Source organism: Aptenodytes forsteri, unplaced genomic scaffold (assembly GCF_000699145.1).
Source record: "Aptenodytes forsteri isolate BGI_AS27 unplaced genomic scaffold, ASM69914v1 Scaffold70, whole genome shotgun sequence".
Classification (NCBI taxonomy): Eukaryota; Metazoa; Chordata; class Aves; order Sphenisciformes; family Spheniscidae; genus Aptenodytes; species Aptenodytes forsteri.
Window position 1 is genome coordinate 893270 of NW_008795690.1, and position 15010 is coordinate 908279.

At 36.5% G+C, this 15010-nt stretch overlaps 1 protein-coding gene across 1 annotated transcript in view; it reads right to left on the minus strand.

Annotated features, from left to right (window-relative positions):
- Positions 1 to 15010, minus strand: part of LOC103901903 (transcription initiation factor TFIID subunit 4) — a 151312-nt gene that overhangs the window by 33468 nt on the left and 102834 nt on the right. Inside the window, 1 exon segment of the mRNA XM_019473018.1 lies at positions 11559 to 11681. Coding sequence (XP_019328563.1) covers positions 11559 to 11681 — 123 coding nt within the window.

Here is a 15010-nt window from a genome sequence, read left to right on the forward strand (position 1 = left end):
TAAGGATGTCTTAAGGCTGTCAATGTTGTCCAGGGGAAAAAAAGAAAAGGTTGAGAAGACTGTAATTTGAAGCTCAATTAAAGGAGGGAAGGGGAAACAATGTACTGAACTTGCATTTTATGTTATTCATAAAGAACTACTTACAGAGATGAGAAAATTAATTTTGGCTTTGGAGACAAGCACCAGGCATATTTTCTAGGTCCATCAGATTTAGCTCATCTTCTGCTTTGTAAAGATTAATTTTTTTTTTAAATTGTAATAGCAAAAAAATGAAAACAAATGAAAAGAAGAAAAAGAGGGATTAACAAAACTTTGCTAAAGAGAGAAATGTAGTTGACTTCTTTCATGGCTTGGGAAAAACGTATCACAGGCCAGTGATATGGCCTGGGAAAAAAAATGCCCTCTGCCAACACCTCCCCTATAGATAAACCAGGCTGCAGTGCTGCTGTCTTTTTGATCAAGAGAAGGAATCCCACGCCAATGACTGTTTCCCCTGACAGACTGCTTGTCCTTTTTAATGTTACATGAGAGCACCAGCTTGAATTTCCCTCCCCTCAGAGCTAGTACCACTACCACTGATTAGAGATGCTGGTCTGCCTAGGGGTACTCACTTCTTTGGCCAAGGCTGTTTAACCTGTTGTGCTCCTTTTATTCCCTACCTTCTCCTTTGGAGATAGAAACTTTGCTTTTTCTATGGATCTTACAGTATGCTCATTCTCCTAACAGAGCTTCCTCTAAATTTTTCAGTAATTGGTCCATCATACAGAGGTTCAGCTCTTGTTATGCTCCTGGCTTTGCAAGAGACTGTCATGCTGAAAAAGGCTGGAGAAATATCTCTTTTATTGATAATTACAGCATGGGCCAACACTATTTCCATGTTGCTAAAGCATGGAAATCACTGTTTACGATACCTCCTACTTTCTCAAACCCAGTTGCAGAAAATCTCATCATTCTCTTCATTTACCTCCCCATACAACACTACTGTTCTTTGTCCTTTTGTTTGCTGAGATAATTATTATACCAACATTACTACAAACAGAATAACAAAAGCAACAACAAAACTAGCAGTGGAAATTGGTCTACTGCACTACCTCCTTCAGATAGCTAATCCACGGACCCTGCTCAAAGCTCATCATAAAAATGAGAAGGTGAATTAGGGTAAGATTTCCCAAAGTGATGCAACGGCCTAGGAGTCCGACTCTTAAGGACTTGGACTCTTAAATGACCTAGACATTCCATACACAATCTTTATAATAGTTTAACTTGGGTTTAGTTAACTATGTGAAATATGTGTGTGTGGATTCACTCATGCTTGGAAAAGTGCTGATATGAAACTAGCTTACCAGTTAGTGAAACTGCCCCGTGAAACTAACTCCAGATTCCCACAAAGTGGTACCAGTTAAAAAGGTGTAAAAATCGTAATTTTATTCAAATCAATGTAACTTCACATAGACCAAAAAGTGAGATTTTGCTCCGAAGACAAGAGGAAAAGGAGGGAAAAAAGCCAGTTTGATTGGTAAGTCATGGAGACACTCATGATAGTTTTATAACCACAGTCCCTCTAGACTGTAAAAAATTTCCTTAAGTTGTTCCCATTTTTTAACTTGTCTGTTTTTCTTTTTGACCGTCTCTCCCATTGTCTATATTTAAAAAAAAAAAAAAGTTTAAAAAAATATGCCAAGGTCGGGGAGCTGCAATCTGCAGTACTGCATGATGCCCTTCCCTTCCTATTGCACCTCCCCTGCAGCAATTGGCTGCAAGCCTGTAACTTGAAGGCAAGCAGTAACTAAGTAACTAATAAATAAGGAGTATACCACTAAAGTAAACAGTACCCTAGCTATAATTAGCTAGCACAGACAAGCTGCTGGTGGTAGATGTCTCTCTGAGTTCCCTCAGGCCCTCTCCAGCCCAACTCCCCCACAGAATCCCTTTAACCAGCATGCTCCTGTTTGACTCCAGGCAAAACAAAAACAAAACCCCCTTTTTTCCTAGTCACTCACTAGAACAGAGTATGTAAGAAAAGGAACACCAAGACGAAGATCCCACTATCAGATATTTTTACTATATTATTTCTTTGAAAGCAAAATACAGCCTGTAATAGTCAAGACACATTGGGAAACTTCATAAACCTGCATTTAACACACACTGATAGTCCCAAAGACTTTTGTGGTCAAACAACAGGAGACTTTTCAAAAGCATGCAATATGCCAATTTCCAGAAAGAAAACCCTGGTTTTTACCATTGAAAAAAAGAGAAATAAAGCATTTCCTACATCAGAATCAGTTATGGATCAGCAAACCCAAGTTTATGCAGTAGGAAACACGATGAGATTGACAGGAACACTGACATACTCAGCGATCCAACAAAAGCTTATTGCATGTAATTAACGTTCTACACAAGGCATGTTACTAACTTCAAACAAACTAACCACTGTGCTTAAAGTTAAGCATGTGCACATGTCCTTGCAGGTTTGGAGCTCAAACGCTTAACTTCTCGTGAATGTGGCCAAACAGGACCCAATTTACTATCTTTCTTACAAAGAAAGGATGTGCAATACACACTGCTCATGTAAACTTGTGAACAGTTTTTAACAAAGCTGAAAGACTACTTTCAGCTCAAAGTTTAAATATTTGAGCCACACCTTTGAATTTTATCATTGGTAAATTTTAGCCAAATCCTGAAAGAGGAATGTGGACAGTAGGAGACTGGTCAACATGTGTGTGAACATTCATTTCCAAATTAAACGAGCATTTGCTCAAAATACTCTTACAATACAGAATAGATCATAGGGACTAAAAATACATCATGTTCATTGAACAGCAAAGTTCATCACAATAAATTTGCCTGCACCACAAACTGCTGATATTGTGTCATTTCATAATGACATCACTTAATGAAACCTGTAGTAGGGACCTGACTCGAAAATTTGTGCACATATACATATGAATAATATGCACACATGAAATACTCCCGAACTGATAAAGAAACCATTCAGACTTACAGTACAATCTTGGAAGACTGGTATATGGTAAAAGGAAACCACGAAAGGCCTGTCTTCATTCCTCTTTCTCACACACTGAGCTTGTTTTAAATTAGAACTACTTAAAATGAAGGGATAATTTTTTACTACACATAATAAGACAGCAAGTTCTGAATGAAATTTTTATCTATTGGGCTTTTTTTTTTTTTTTAATTCAAGAACCTCTCCTTTTCTTATCAACAGAATATTGTAAGCCAACATTCAACTGTAGCATAATGCATAGTGGTGGCAAGATCCATTTAAGGAGCATCAATACAGAACTCCTGCAAGACTTCAGAAAGCTTGTACAGGTAACTTCACATTTTCAAGAAAGAGGAGCTTGTCTGATTATTCCAAACTGTTTTCTCTGTATCTTACATTATGAAATGTAAAAGAGACTCCCCGATAGATTTAATTACCCCGTAAGAAGAGGTTCTCTGAAATAGTCAAGACTTAACAGAAGCAGAGTTTAGATACTGTTGTTCGGGAGGGGGACTCGGACAATGGTTTGGTTCTACAATTTACATCTGGTAAAATAACAAAAAGTTCTGTTCAGTACTTATAGATAAGGTGTTTACATTAGAAGCTGGCAACAGGATTCCCTTGAAGTTCAAGCCTGTTTGCCTAAAGGCTCAGGGTAAACTAAAACGTTAAATTACTGTTACCCTAATTGTCACTCTTTGTATGACCAATATATTACTTGACTTCCTGTGAAGAATCAGGCTGGAAATAGCCTAATAAATTTCAAGTTCTTTAGACTTTTTCAAAACCTCAGCTTCAGTAAAGGATTTTTTAGCCAAAAAAAAAAAAACAACCCAACTTATTCCACAAAATTTATCTGGCATTGAATGGGATGGAAAGGAGAAGGAAATTCATCTATTTGATGATTCATCTGACTCTTACAGAGAAGGATCAGTTAAAATGGAAACATTGCCACTTTAAGATACAGGACTAAATCTTTCCATGTATATGTTGAAAAGTTACACCTTGGAAATTTTCTGGTCAGGTTTTAAAAATTATTTTCACTGACATCTAAAAATGTCATAGCACCTTGGGCCTTACCTTCTGAAGTCAATGGAGAGACTCAAGTCAATTTTGACAAACCCTCAGCTAGACCCTTTCAGACTTTCTTTCTCTTAGTCTTATCACTTTTATTTAGCCAGAAGAAAGAAAAATTCTGGAATTATAAGTGTCAGAAAAACAGAGGCTGCAAAATATATTTTGTTCTTTAGTGTCTGAAAATCAGGAAGACAAATGGAGAAGACAATTGAAAATACAGAAAAACCTAACCCAAAACCAACCCCCAAACAAAAAATGAAAAACAAGCTCACATACCCTCTGTCCCCACAAATCCTCAAGGTAGCTGCCTTTTGCAAGAAGAAAAACAATACTCTTTCACAGTAACAGCAGCAGACCTCTATAGGGATTGACAAATGGATGAACTATTAACTACTCGAAAGTCATTTTGTCAAGTTCTCATTTTCCATGCTAATAAGCTGCACACACTATATTTATAAAGTATCCATAAATAGACTGTATTTAATATTACCACATTGATAAAATTATTTTCTTTTTAAAAATGCAAGCATTTTTTTCCTTTTTTAACCTCCTTTAAGGAGGAGGATTTTAATTTAAAAAACCAACAAAACACTAGTTAAGACTCCAGTAAGAAACCTTTGAAAAGCAGAGAAAGAAATGCTCTAATGGTCTCCTTCCGAGTGCTAGATCAACATCATGCAGTCAGGTGGGATCAACTACCATTTCCACCTCCAAATGAAGTAAAAATCAAATTTGTCTTGGCCAATAAGGAAAAATGATTAATATCATTGAATCTCTGTCAGAATATTTTGTGTTACATAGATCAAAGGAATACATACAGTCTGCAAACCTGTTCTACTAGTGAAAAAGAATGTTTTTGCTGGCACGGAGCCACTTTCTATTTTCTTGCATTGCTGCCTGGCTTTTTCCTCCTGTCAACTGAGATCCATGCAAAATTGTTCTACTGCCTCCTGACTCACTGTCTGTATTCCTGCCTCTTTGCAACAGGCACAGAAATGTATTTCTATACATTCACTCCAAATTAGAATTATTAATCATCAATGTAACATAGCATCCATCATCTTTAATGCCTTCCTACTTTTTACTGCTAAGTCTGTAAAATGCATTAGAGTAATGTTTACAAATCTTGTTTCACAAAATAAAAGCAGAATTCTAAAAAAACAGAATGTGTTTGTTATGGGCTAAAACACAGTTTGAAATTACATTTTTAGAAATGGAAATCCATCATTGGGGCAATTTATTTTTAAATTGAAATCTCACGTTTAAGAATGGGAAAAATAAGTGCAATTATTAATTAAAAGAACATCTATATAGTCTTTCAAAAGACTGATTTCCAAATAGGTATTAACACATTTCTTGTGAATTATTTTAATATTTATTTGACTTTTGAAAACAGGAAGTAAAGCAAGCCAGAGAAGCTGAAGCTAAACTTGAGATTTTCAAAGATTCATAAAGTAGTATGCATGTAATTCCATAAAAAAAATTGTAAGGACAGACTCCTTAACTTTCTTCTGTCTCCTTGAAAATTCAAACCCATATATTTAACTGATAGTTTTGGGATGCCTCAAATGAAATGATAACTGTCAGCAGCAGTGACATCCTACACCAAAACAGGTCTGAGAACCACTGCATTCTATCATGTCAGTAATACATGGAGCAAAGAGTGCTTGAAAAGGCAATGATATAATAAATCATAAAAATTCCTCCTGTTCTGCTGTTAGTCTACCGTTTTAAAAGCACAAAAAGCAAGCTTTAACTTCTTGGACCATAAACACTTGCAAAAGGTGTTCTGGTCTATTGTATCTGCTTTCATATAACTCAAGCTTAACAAGTGTAAAGGATCTTAGATTCCAGTGCTTTCTAAACGTATCTTGACCACTTAAAACGAAAAGTAACTTATCAAGAGCCAACTATACAGTATGAAGACCAAGCTGAGACTTGAGTTGTAGAACAAGTCATTCCAAGGATCTTTCAAAGCAGATGCCATAAAATTACCTTAGTTCCAAAAAGATGAGAGAATAGCCTAAAGATTTGCTTAGAGCATGGCAATCCCACTGACTGGTGTTTTTCCCCAAAATAAAAAACTATTCATTGGTTCTAATTCTTTCAGATCTGTCAGAAGCAGTTATGCCTCACAGTTATGTTGGCTGATTCATGAACTTCTAAATCTGCATGATATTCTTTGAGTAGACACTTTGGAGAGAACCCAATGTACAACCCTTCTGTAACAAAGACTTCTGCAAGACACGCTATACATCTCTTTCTGTTTAAAAGGGCAAGAAAGGAAAGAAACAAGGCCAGGTGTTCCAAGAGACAGCTCTGTCATACTTTATCAGGTCTGACCCATTCCAAAAAGAAAATTACCTAGTATCCTGATTTCTTAATACTGTTAAAATATGAACAATGGATTTGAGGAATAATTGCAGGGGTTGCTGAAATGTCTATGGATAACCCAAGCATGAAGTGAGAATGCCAGCTGTAATGTGTGCAAACAAATTAATCACATTCAGTCCTGGATAACTAAAAAGAGGCTGTAGTCAAAAGTACTTTTTTCCAACTATGTCATAGCACCCAAGTATCTCCCCAAATAATAATGAATTAATCCTTACATTTCCACTTAGAAATTAGGAATTACTAGTAGAATAAAGATCTGATAGAGAGGAATATTAAGTAACTTTTCTATGTCTGCATTTGGAAGTCCCTGGTATAACATGGATTTCCAGGTCTGAAACCAGAATCTTAATCATATTTTATACAAAACCTTAGCATGAAAACAGCTTTAAAATGTTCAAATTATACCATCTGAAAGATGAGTTTAATTAAAAAAATGTGGTGCCTCATACCCAAAATACGTTTCACAATCACTTTAGTAATTAGGTTTTCTCTACACAAAACATCACTGTCTTAAGTGTAGTTGTTTTGGGACTTTTCAGGTCTGCAAGAACATTATCTTTCTTGACTAATATAATGGTTGGAATACACTGGATGAGAAAAGACACAAAATACCAGATCTCCCTTGAGCGCTGGCCCAACATATGATCCTGCAAATTGTGGAAGATGGTGTTTGGGATAGTCTACTGAATATTCTTAAGATGACTGCTCTTCCACTATGTGAGAAAGAGGGTTTTTTCTTCTCCCTAAAATGACTGTCTTCAATAAGCGGTGATTCACTGAACTAGCCCTGAGGCTGCCTTTGGAAGCTCAGTATTCAAAAACCATCTGTGCCAGCAAGTACCAGGAGAGGGCTTTCACTTGATATTTAAACAAATTATACCCTCAGATATTTCAAACATATACTCTATATTTATGTATTTTGGGATACTAGCCATAGGTCTTGATGAAAAGCCAAATTATTTAATTATTATTATTCTTAAATACAGAAAAATACTTGCATTTAACCTCTACACTTTAATTCCATAGTAAAAAATGAGGGACTTTGAAATATGCAAATTCTGCATTCTTGCCACCTTAGCACTACTCAAATATTTAACTTGTAAAGTTACCTGACCTAGTCTTGTGGTGGTTAATGCTTTTCTTAAAGCTTTAACTCTTATAATTACATGAAAATATCTATTTCATAAACAAAAACAATTTTTAATCCTAATTCTTAAAAGCCTTACAATTCAAGAAAAAAGCTTGAAAATGTGAATAGATTCAAAATCTATAAGGTAAACAAAAGCAACTCAAAATTTGTTCTTTTTAATCTGACATTAGAGGTGCTTAAGGATACTAACTAAAGAGCTCAAGGGGTTGCTGTCCTCCCTTTCCTGTATATATCATCCACTGCCCTACCTTCACCATCCACTGCTGTGTACCAACACAAGCATTAACAGGACCCACACAGCAAATAAGAATTAGGCAGTACTGCTGCTACATGCATAACATGGTTCAGGAGTTAGATACCTAACTTGATGACCATACATTAAATTCCAAAAAGCAGTAACATTTAAAAGATATTTTCCAACAATTTTGTCTAGTATCATTAAATAAATGTAAAAACCTAAAATTCTGCAAATGCAGTATTTTCAACTCTGCAACGCAGAGAAGCTGAATTCTTCCAAAGGTATCTCGTTTCTCTTTACCCCTTCTCTTTCACTCTTGATCTAAACTGCTTTATAATAATGAGCAGGCTGAATTACAGATGAGCTGCTGTCTGCTACAGAGGAAGCTGTGTTTCTAGCAGATTATCTAAAATACAAGAAAAGAAGATACTAAAAAAGAAAGTGAATGAAGAGCAGGTGATCTCAAGTTTGCTGCCCCTGCCTTGTTGTATGTTCATTTTCCAGTGCTCACTGGGCTCTAGGCCAAACTACTTCAGCAAACTAAGGGGAAACTATTCACTTTTTATTGTTGTTAGGTTAGTTTTCTGCCAATTTATCAAATGGAAATGGGTTAGCACAGGGTATGACGAGCCAGAGCCAATGAAAGGGAAGGGTCAGGAATGCACTACTAGGGATTGGGACAGAGATCAGTCAGATTAGCTCAGGCTACTGTGTAATCCAGTCTGAAACTAGTTACACATTTGGTGGCAGTATTATTTGAGGACGTCTCGCCCCTGCTCATCAACTTCTCTATAAAATCTTTTGTCCCATTTTTTGGAAAGGAATTTTTAATATGGCTGCATGGAGAAGCAAATCAAAGAACATACATGATGGAAAAATAACCTCACCTCAAAACTGCTAATTTTCCATCTCCCCAGGTAAAAGTAATCAAACAAACCAGCCATACTAGTACAGAAGAGGCAAATGACGGGCCTGGCCTTTACTTGATCACAGAAACACCAAGCTTTTCCATCAACTTTTTCTCTTAAGCAAAATAACCATCACTATTCCCTAAATTGACCTCCTGCTCAGATCAAAAGGGTATTATTAAAAAGGTCAAATTTCCAAAGAGAAATCGTGAGCTAGTATTTCTGTTGAACCGAGAAGTTGGACTGAAATCCAACACTTCTCAATGAAAAAAATGGCCAATGCAACTAAATAAAATACCAAACAAGAGTTAATTCAGAAAAGGAAAAAAATGTAACATGCAGGGGTAGGATGATTTGTAAATGATATCTCTTTGGATCAGCAAATGTGCAGTGTCCCAGCTGCAACAAAAGCAGACATATATATCAAAAAAGATTAATGAGGAGACCAGCAACTTCAGTGACAAAAACCGGACGTTTTGACAAAAAACAAAAGGGCCAAGAAAGCTCTTCCCAAATCAGACCTTGCAGACAGAGATTATCAGAAGCAAGGACTTAAGAAGCTCAGAAATTGCTTAGGGAAATCAGAGGGTCATAGACCATGGTGGAAATCAGACATCTGAAGGTGGAGTTGGGCTAAGGGGATGTCTGTAAGACAGGACGTAGTCTTATAATAGTTTTCTATGTTGTTTATAATCTCCAGAAATCCAAAGAAGAGAAATCAGATAGTCTTAGACAAACAATGCAAATTTCCAGTACCTTTTTAAAGTGAAACATTTTGGAGGAGCTGAGTTTACTTCTGCATCGCAGCCCTAATGAGTAGCTCAGAAGAATAACAGAAGGAGAGAGTTTCTAGCAGCCAACCTGCATGACACAGCTTCTACAATGCTTTAGATCCTATCCCCAGAAAAGACACTGAATAATCCAGATATAGTATCCAAGTCCTTGAAATCAGCTTGCAGCCAGGCACCAACGTGAGTTGGCCAGGATGGTTAGAAGCTAGGAGGAGAGCTATGGGAGCAATTCAGTCTGAACTGGCAGAATATCCACACAATTCATGACTCCAGGAAATCCATGTATCGGCAAAAACTTCAAGGATAATTTGTCAATTGAATAACACAGAAGCTCAGCAAAATTTGGGCTAGGGGAGCAACAAAAGGAGGCAAAAATCTCCCGAAGCCTTTGGAATTTGCCACAGACCTTTATCTTTCCTTGAAGCAGTGTACCAGGAGATTAAAGAGCTTCTAGAGAGAGAGGAAGCTGTTCACCATAAATCCATTCAGGCATATAGCTCTGAATAAGATGTTTCACCAAAGGTGACCACAATTTGGTTCATCAAACTACAAAAGCTTAAAAAAGGATCGTTTTTTAAAAGCGGCAATAGACAGTAAAAAGTAAATTCTGATACTTAGGAAAAAATATTCCTTTGGTCAAGTAAAGACAAGCGGGGAATGTACATCTCTTAAAATCTGAAGGGATCCATGTATTATTAAAAGGTTCAAATTATTTTTAAATGAATCTTGTGTGAAAGCCAATGCTATCACTATCCAACTGAGCTTCTGATGAAAGCTTCTTTTGGCCTGTTGCTGCAGGATTTATTACAGGTGCATATGGAGGAGAACAGAACGCTTTACTGAATGTAAGACAAGGAGGGAGACTGAAAGGAAAGGAACGTAACAGGACAACACAAAACCCAGAAAGCTCCCTCAGTCTGAAACTAATTTGACCAGAAAACGGGAGCACCTCCTACACATCTGAAGTCATAAGTCAACTTTAGAATGTAAAAAAGATCCACTTCTATTCCTAGCTCAGCTCGTTCCTTAGCACTAATCTTAGCACATGAAAAGAGAGCGAGAAGTCAGATAAAAGCTATCCAAAATGGGAAACAAAAAGGCCTTTGGAAATGCCTGGCATTTAGATAGTCAAATGTCTGAGCCAAAACTGTTAGTCAGTTCATTCAAAACAAAATGTTTGCATTTTCCTCAGAACAGACATATAATAGGGAGAATTACTTTGACTCCTATTGTGTAGGCATATTTAGCAGAAACAAAAGAAACCCAACTGTATCTGTATTAAATAACACAGTATTCTCTAAGAGTTATCCAAGGTAATGCAGCCATGTTACCTTAGTTCTCCACCTTGGTTAATATATGTCCTGCTTTTGAGGATTTTGCATTGCATTGTGTAGTATAGCTACTTCTTCATTTAAGGTAACAGGAGAATCACACTAACAAATCTGATTCTAATTCTAGAGCACAGTATTCTATTAAAATGACATAAAATTTAGAATGATTACAAACTCATTTTTGCAGTTGCAGGGGACAACCAGCCATTCTGTAAAAAGTTTTGACACATACTCGTCACAAAAACACACTTACTGGTATTACTACAAGCTCTTGGTCCAAACTAAGCAACGCTACAGTTACATTTTTCAGGATATTGCTTCATGCCCTAGTCTTTTTTCTGTTTTCCTTTGGATTATGCAAAGGAGAAAACCAGTATAAAGGCAGTGAGCATTTTTAGGGAGAGACCTATGCTTCAGGTTTAACTTCTTTTAAAAATATTCTTTAAATATCTGTTTAAAAGTGAACACTTGAAAAATAAAACTAAGAGAAAATGTCATTTTAACTGTGGCAAAGTAAGATAAACTGGACTCAGTCCTTTGAATTTAGTAATTTGTATCACCTTTTCTAAGTTACATAGTTCACTGAAAATACTGGCATGTAGCATCTCTAGTTATTCCATCTAGGTTTTGAAATAATCAATTCTCTTATTCTGTGTATAGACATATACCTCTCCTCCTATGGTAAGCAGTCCAGGTGAATCAAGCTTCCGTTTCTTCCGGGGACCGATAGCTGCCAATGCAGTTAGATTGGCATCCCTCTGCCTCATTTGTGCAAGTTCTTGTTGCTGCATCTATTAGAGAGAGGAAAAAAAACTCTGTTTAGTTTTTATTCTGTTGTCATTTCAAAAAGTTATTCTCAGACTTGCAAGCATTAGGTAAAAAATCACACATGAGCAATCTCTAATAGTAATTTGCTGTTCCTAGAAATACCATTTTAGGAGCTCAAGCATGCAGCCTTACAGTCTTACAGTAGAGTAATAAAGAAGATAGAGAACTTCTCTTGACTTTCCACAGGATTTTTGCTTCCAAATAACTTAATTGTTTTTGAAAACTCCATCCTTACCCTTAAAAATAAAGAAGAGAGAACTTCTCTTGACTTTCCACAGGATTTTTGCTTCCAAATAACTTAATTGTTTTTGAGAACTCCATCCTTACACACTATATACTAACTACACACCTCCAGTTTAAGATTTATGTGAAGAGTGTAAATACCAATTCAAATCCTCAAAAAAATCTCAAACATTTTCTTTCATCTTAGTTTTACTTTGAATATTTCAAATATACTTGATATTTGCTTCCAAAAAAATTCATATCTAAATGAATAAAACACATATATCTAAACATTAGCAGAAGGTAATCCTGACACAAAACCACTACAAACTGAATTTACAACTGCCTTCTGAGATTAGGATTTAGGTAACAACACATTTAACTAGTTTGAGGCTAAGAAAACAACCTGCCAGCTGCATTACATAACAGTGTAGCATGCTACAGAAAATAAGAGAAAATACTCTGAGCACCACATGATGAAGAGGTGAAGATTGCATACTCATTATAAACTGTATAACCCTTTTAGAGAGTTAATGGTAAGAGACATGTTCCCATGAACAATATTACTTTAATAAATATTCTGATCATCAATACTACACAAGAATAATTGATTAGGTAATGCAGCATACAATTTTAATTAGATAAAAGCATTCATAGCTCTTAGTAATCATTCTTATTGATTTCAAAACTTTGGGTTTGCAAAATCTTTCAATAAATTCAGAGGAGGTGTTTGTTTTCTAATCTTCTTGATGTCATACTTGTTCCCACTTCAACAGAAACGCACAGAACACTACCTCAAGAAATTCAGTAGTGGTAATAAAAACATTGTATGATACAGGCACAATTCTTCATTAAAATATAACTGAACTGACAAGTGTAGATAGAAGTGTCTCAGCCATTAATTACATGGGAGCTGCATGTACAAGAGAGACCTGAACTATCTTGGTCAATGTTAACAGGAAAGGAGGTTTAAACAAAAAAGTACCAATGTATGGTATCTTTTCTCCATTCACTTCTGCCTAGAAAAAGCAGGTCCGCTTCATGCATGCTATTTAGTGCAGTTTTCAGGTTTATTCATTTAGAAACGCAACATACTTTCACGTTCTTCAGAAAAAGAAAATTCACTACCTTTAGAGTTTGAAAACCCATTTTTTCACATTTTTATGCTATATATTTGCAACTTCAGTTATTATCATAACTTCAATACAAAATAATCTACAAATACACATCCCGTTTATCTACAGGATAAAAGAATTTCCTAAATACAAAAAAGAAATGTGGAAAAATATCTAAATAATAGTGCAAAGGTCTATACATACTTCTCTTTGCCAACTCATATTAGATTTTTAGCTCAAATATCTTTGGCTCTCTTCCAGATTAAATGCCAGTTAGACAGACCTGCCCGCTTACCCTTTCAAGGTAGATAGCAACAGTGGTGAGCTCTAATCATTTACAAAGGTCATGATCGGAAGCTAGCCCGTAAGCAGTCATTTAAAATTCGATTGATCCCTATTTGTAGTCAGGGAAAGAAAATGGACATTTCAGCTGTATTGTAATTATGAGGCTTCAAGGCAACTGTAAATAGATGTGCAAATCCAGATACTGGCAAATAGCTTAGAGAAGAAATTATTACTATAGTATAACATATATCCAGGAAAGGTTGAAGATAAAACTGCATATAAAAAAAGATCAATCATCTTTCTGCTAATTTGCCATGCTTGCCAGCCTATAAGGGTTATCACAATTATCAGAAGTCTGATGAATATTTAAGTGAGGGCCAACTGGCTTAGAGTGATCTCAGATGAAGTTGTAAAGCGTTTGGCTTCACAAAATAAGAAATTTTGCACCGGAGTAAGTATTCGTTTCCTGGGAGGTGCAGGTCAGAAATACAGTCTGATAGATAACTGGTATCATGCAAACATTATTATACGAGTATCTTATCCAAAGTCACCATTTTCAAACCAACAGTAAGCTAATACTTGGCTCTTTGTACTACCTGTACTGCAATATACAGTGATTGTTTCAACATGTAATATAAGCACATAGTGCCTCTGAAAAGTTGCTCTAAGAACTATAATTTAGTACTTTTTTATTTTTGCACATGCAAATTGTAAAGCAAAACATGCCATTTCTCTAAATTCCACATAATGGGACAAATCCTTCCCTCACTTCGAAACCTGCAAAGTGTCTGGTGCTGTTTTACCAAGCAAACATGGAATAGATTCAAGAGTCTGCAGAAGGGTTTGCACTTGTTTATTCCTCAGGTTCTTTGTCTTCTCTTTTTTGTTCAGTGAAAAGAGCTGAAGATAGTTCTTGATATCACATACTAATTTTTGACAAATGTGTTAGCTTAGCACTGACTGCCCAAACAAACGCACAAGATTTTCAACTACCTATAATTTAGCACGTGACAGGAAACCTGGCTCAGCACAGGGAGCCAAAGGAGCTGAGCTCTGTTCTACTGACACTGGGTGAGTACCGGCAAGACCCTTCCCTTCACTTTCCTGTGCCTCTTGCCCCGCTTCACCCAGCTTGTCTATTTGGGCTATAAGCTCTCCAGACATGGATCTCCTGTACTATGTGCCTTACTTATCATCTAGCCCCAGTGTGACTAATCGACACTACTTTAATACAAATAAGGAATATGCTGCCAGGTACAAAAACTCCAGACAAAAACACAATACAGTTTCTGATACTGGCTTTACAATACACACCTTGGTATACTACAATAGAAAAGAACAATGTCCCGCATTATATCCTTGTCTCTAAATTGGAGAGACATGGATTTGACAGATGGACCATTCAGTGGATAAGGAATTGGCTGGATGGTTGCACTCAAAGAGTTGTGGTCAACGACTCGATGTCCAAGTGGAGACCAGTGACGAGTGGTGTTCCTCAGGGGTCGGTATTGGGACTGGCGCTGTTTAACACCTTTGTTGGCAACATGGACAGTGGGATTGAGTGCACTCTCAGCAAGTTTGCCAATGACACCAACCAGTGTGGTGTGGTCAACATGCTGGAGGGAAGAGATGCCATCCAGAGGGACCTTGACAGGCTTGAGAGGTGGGCC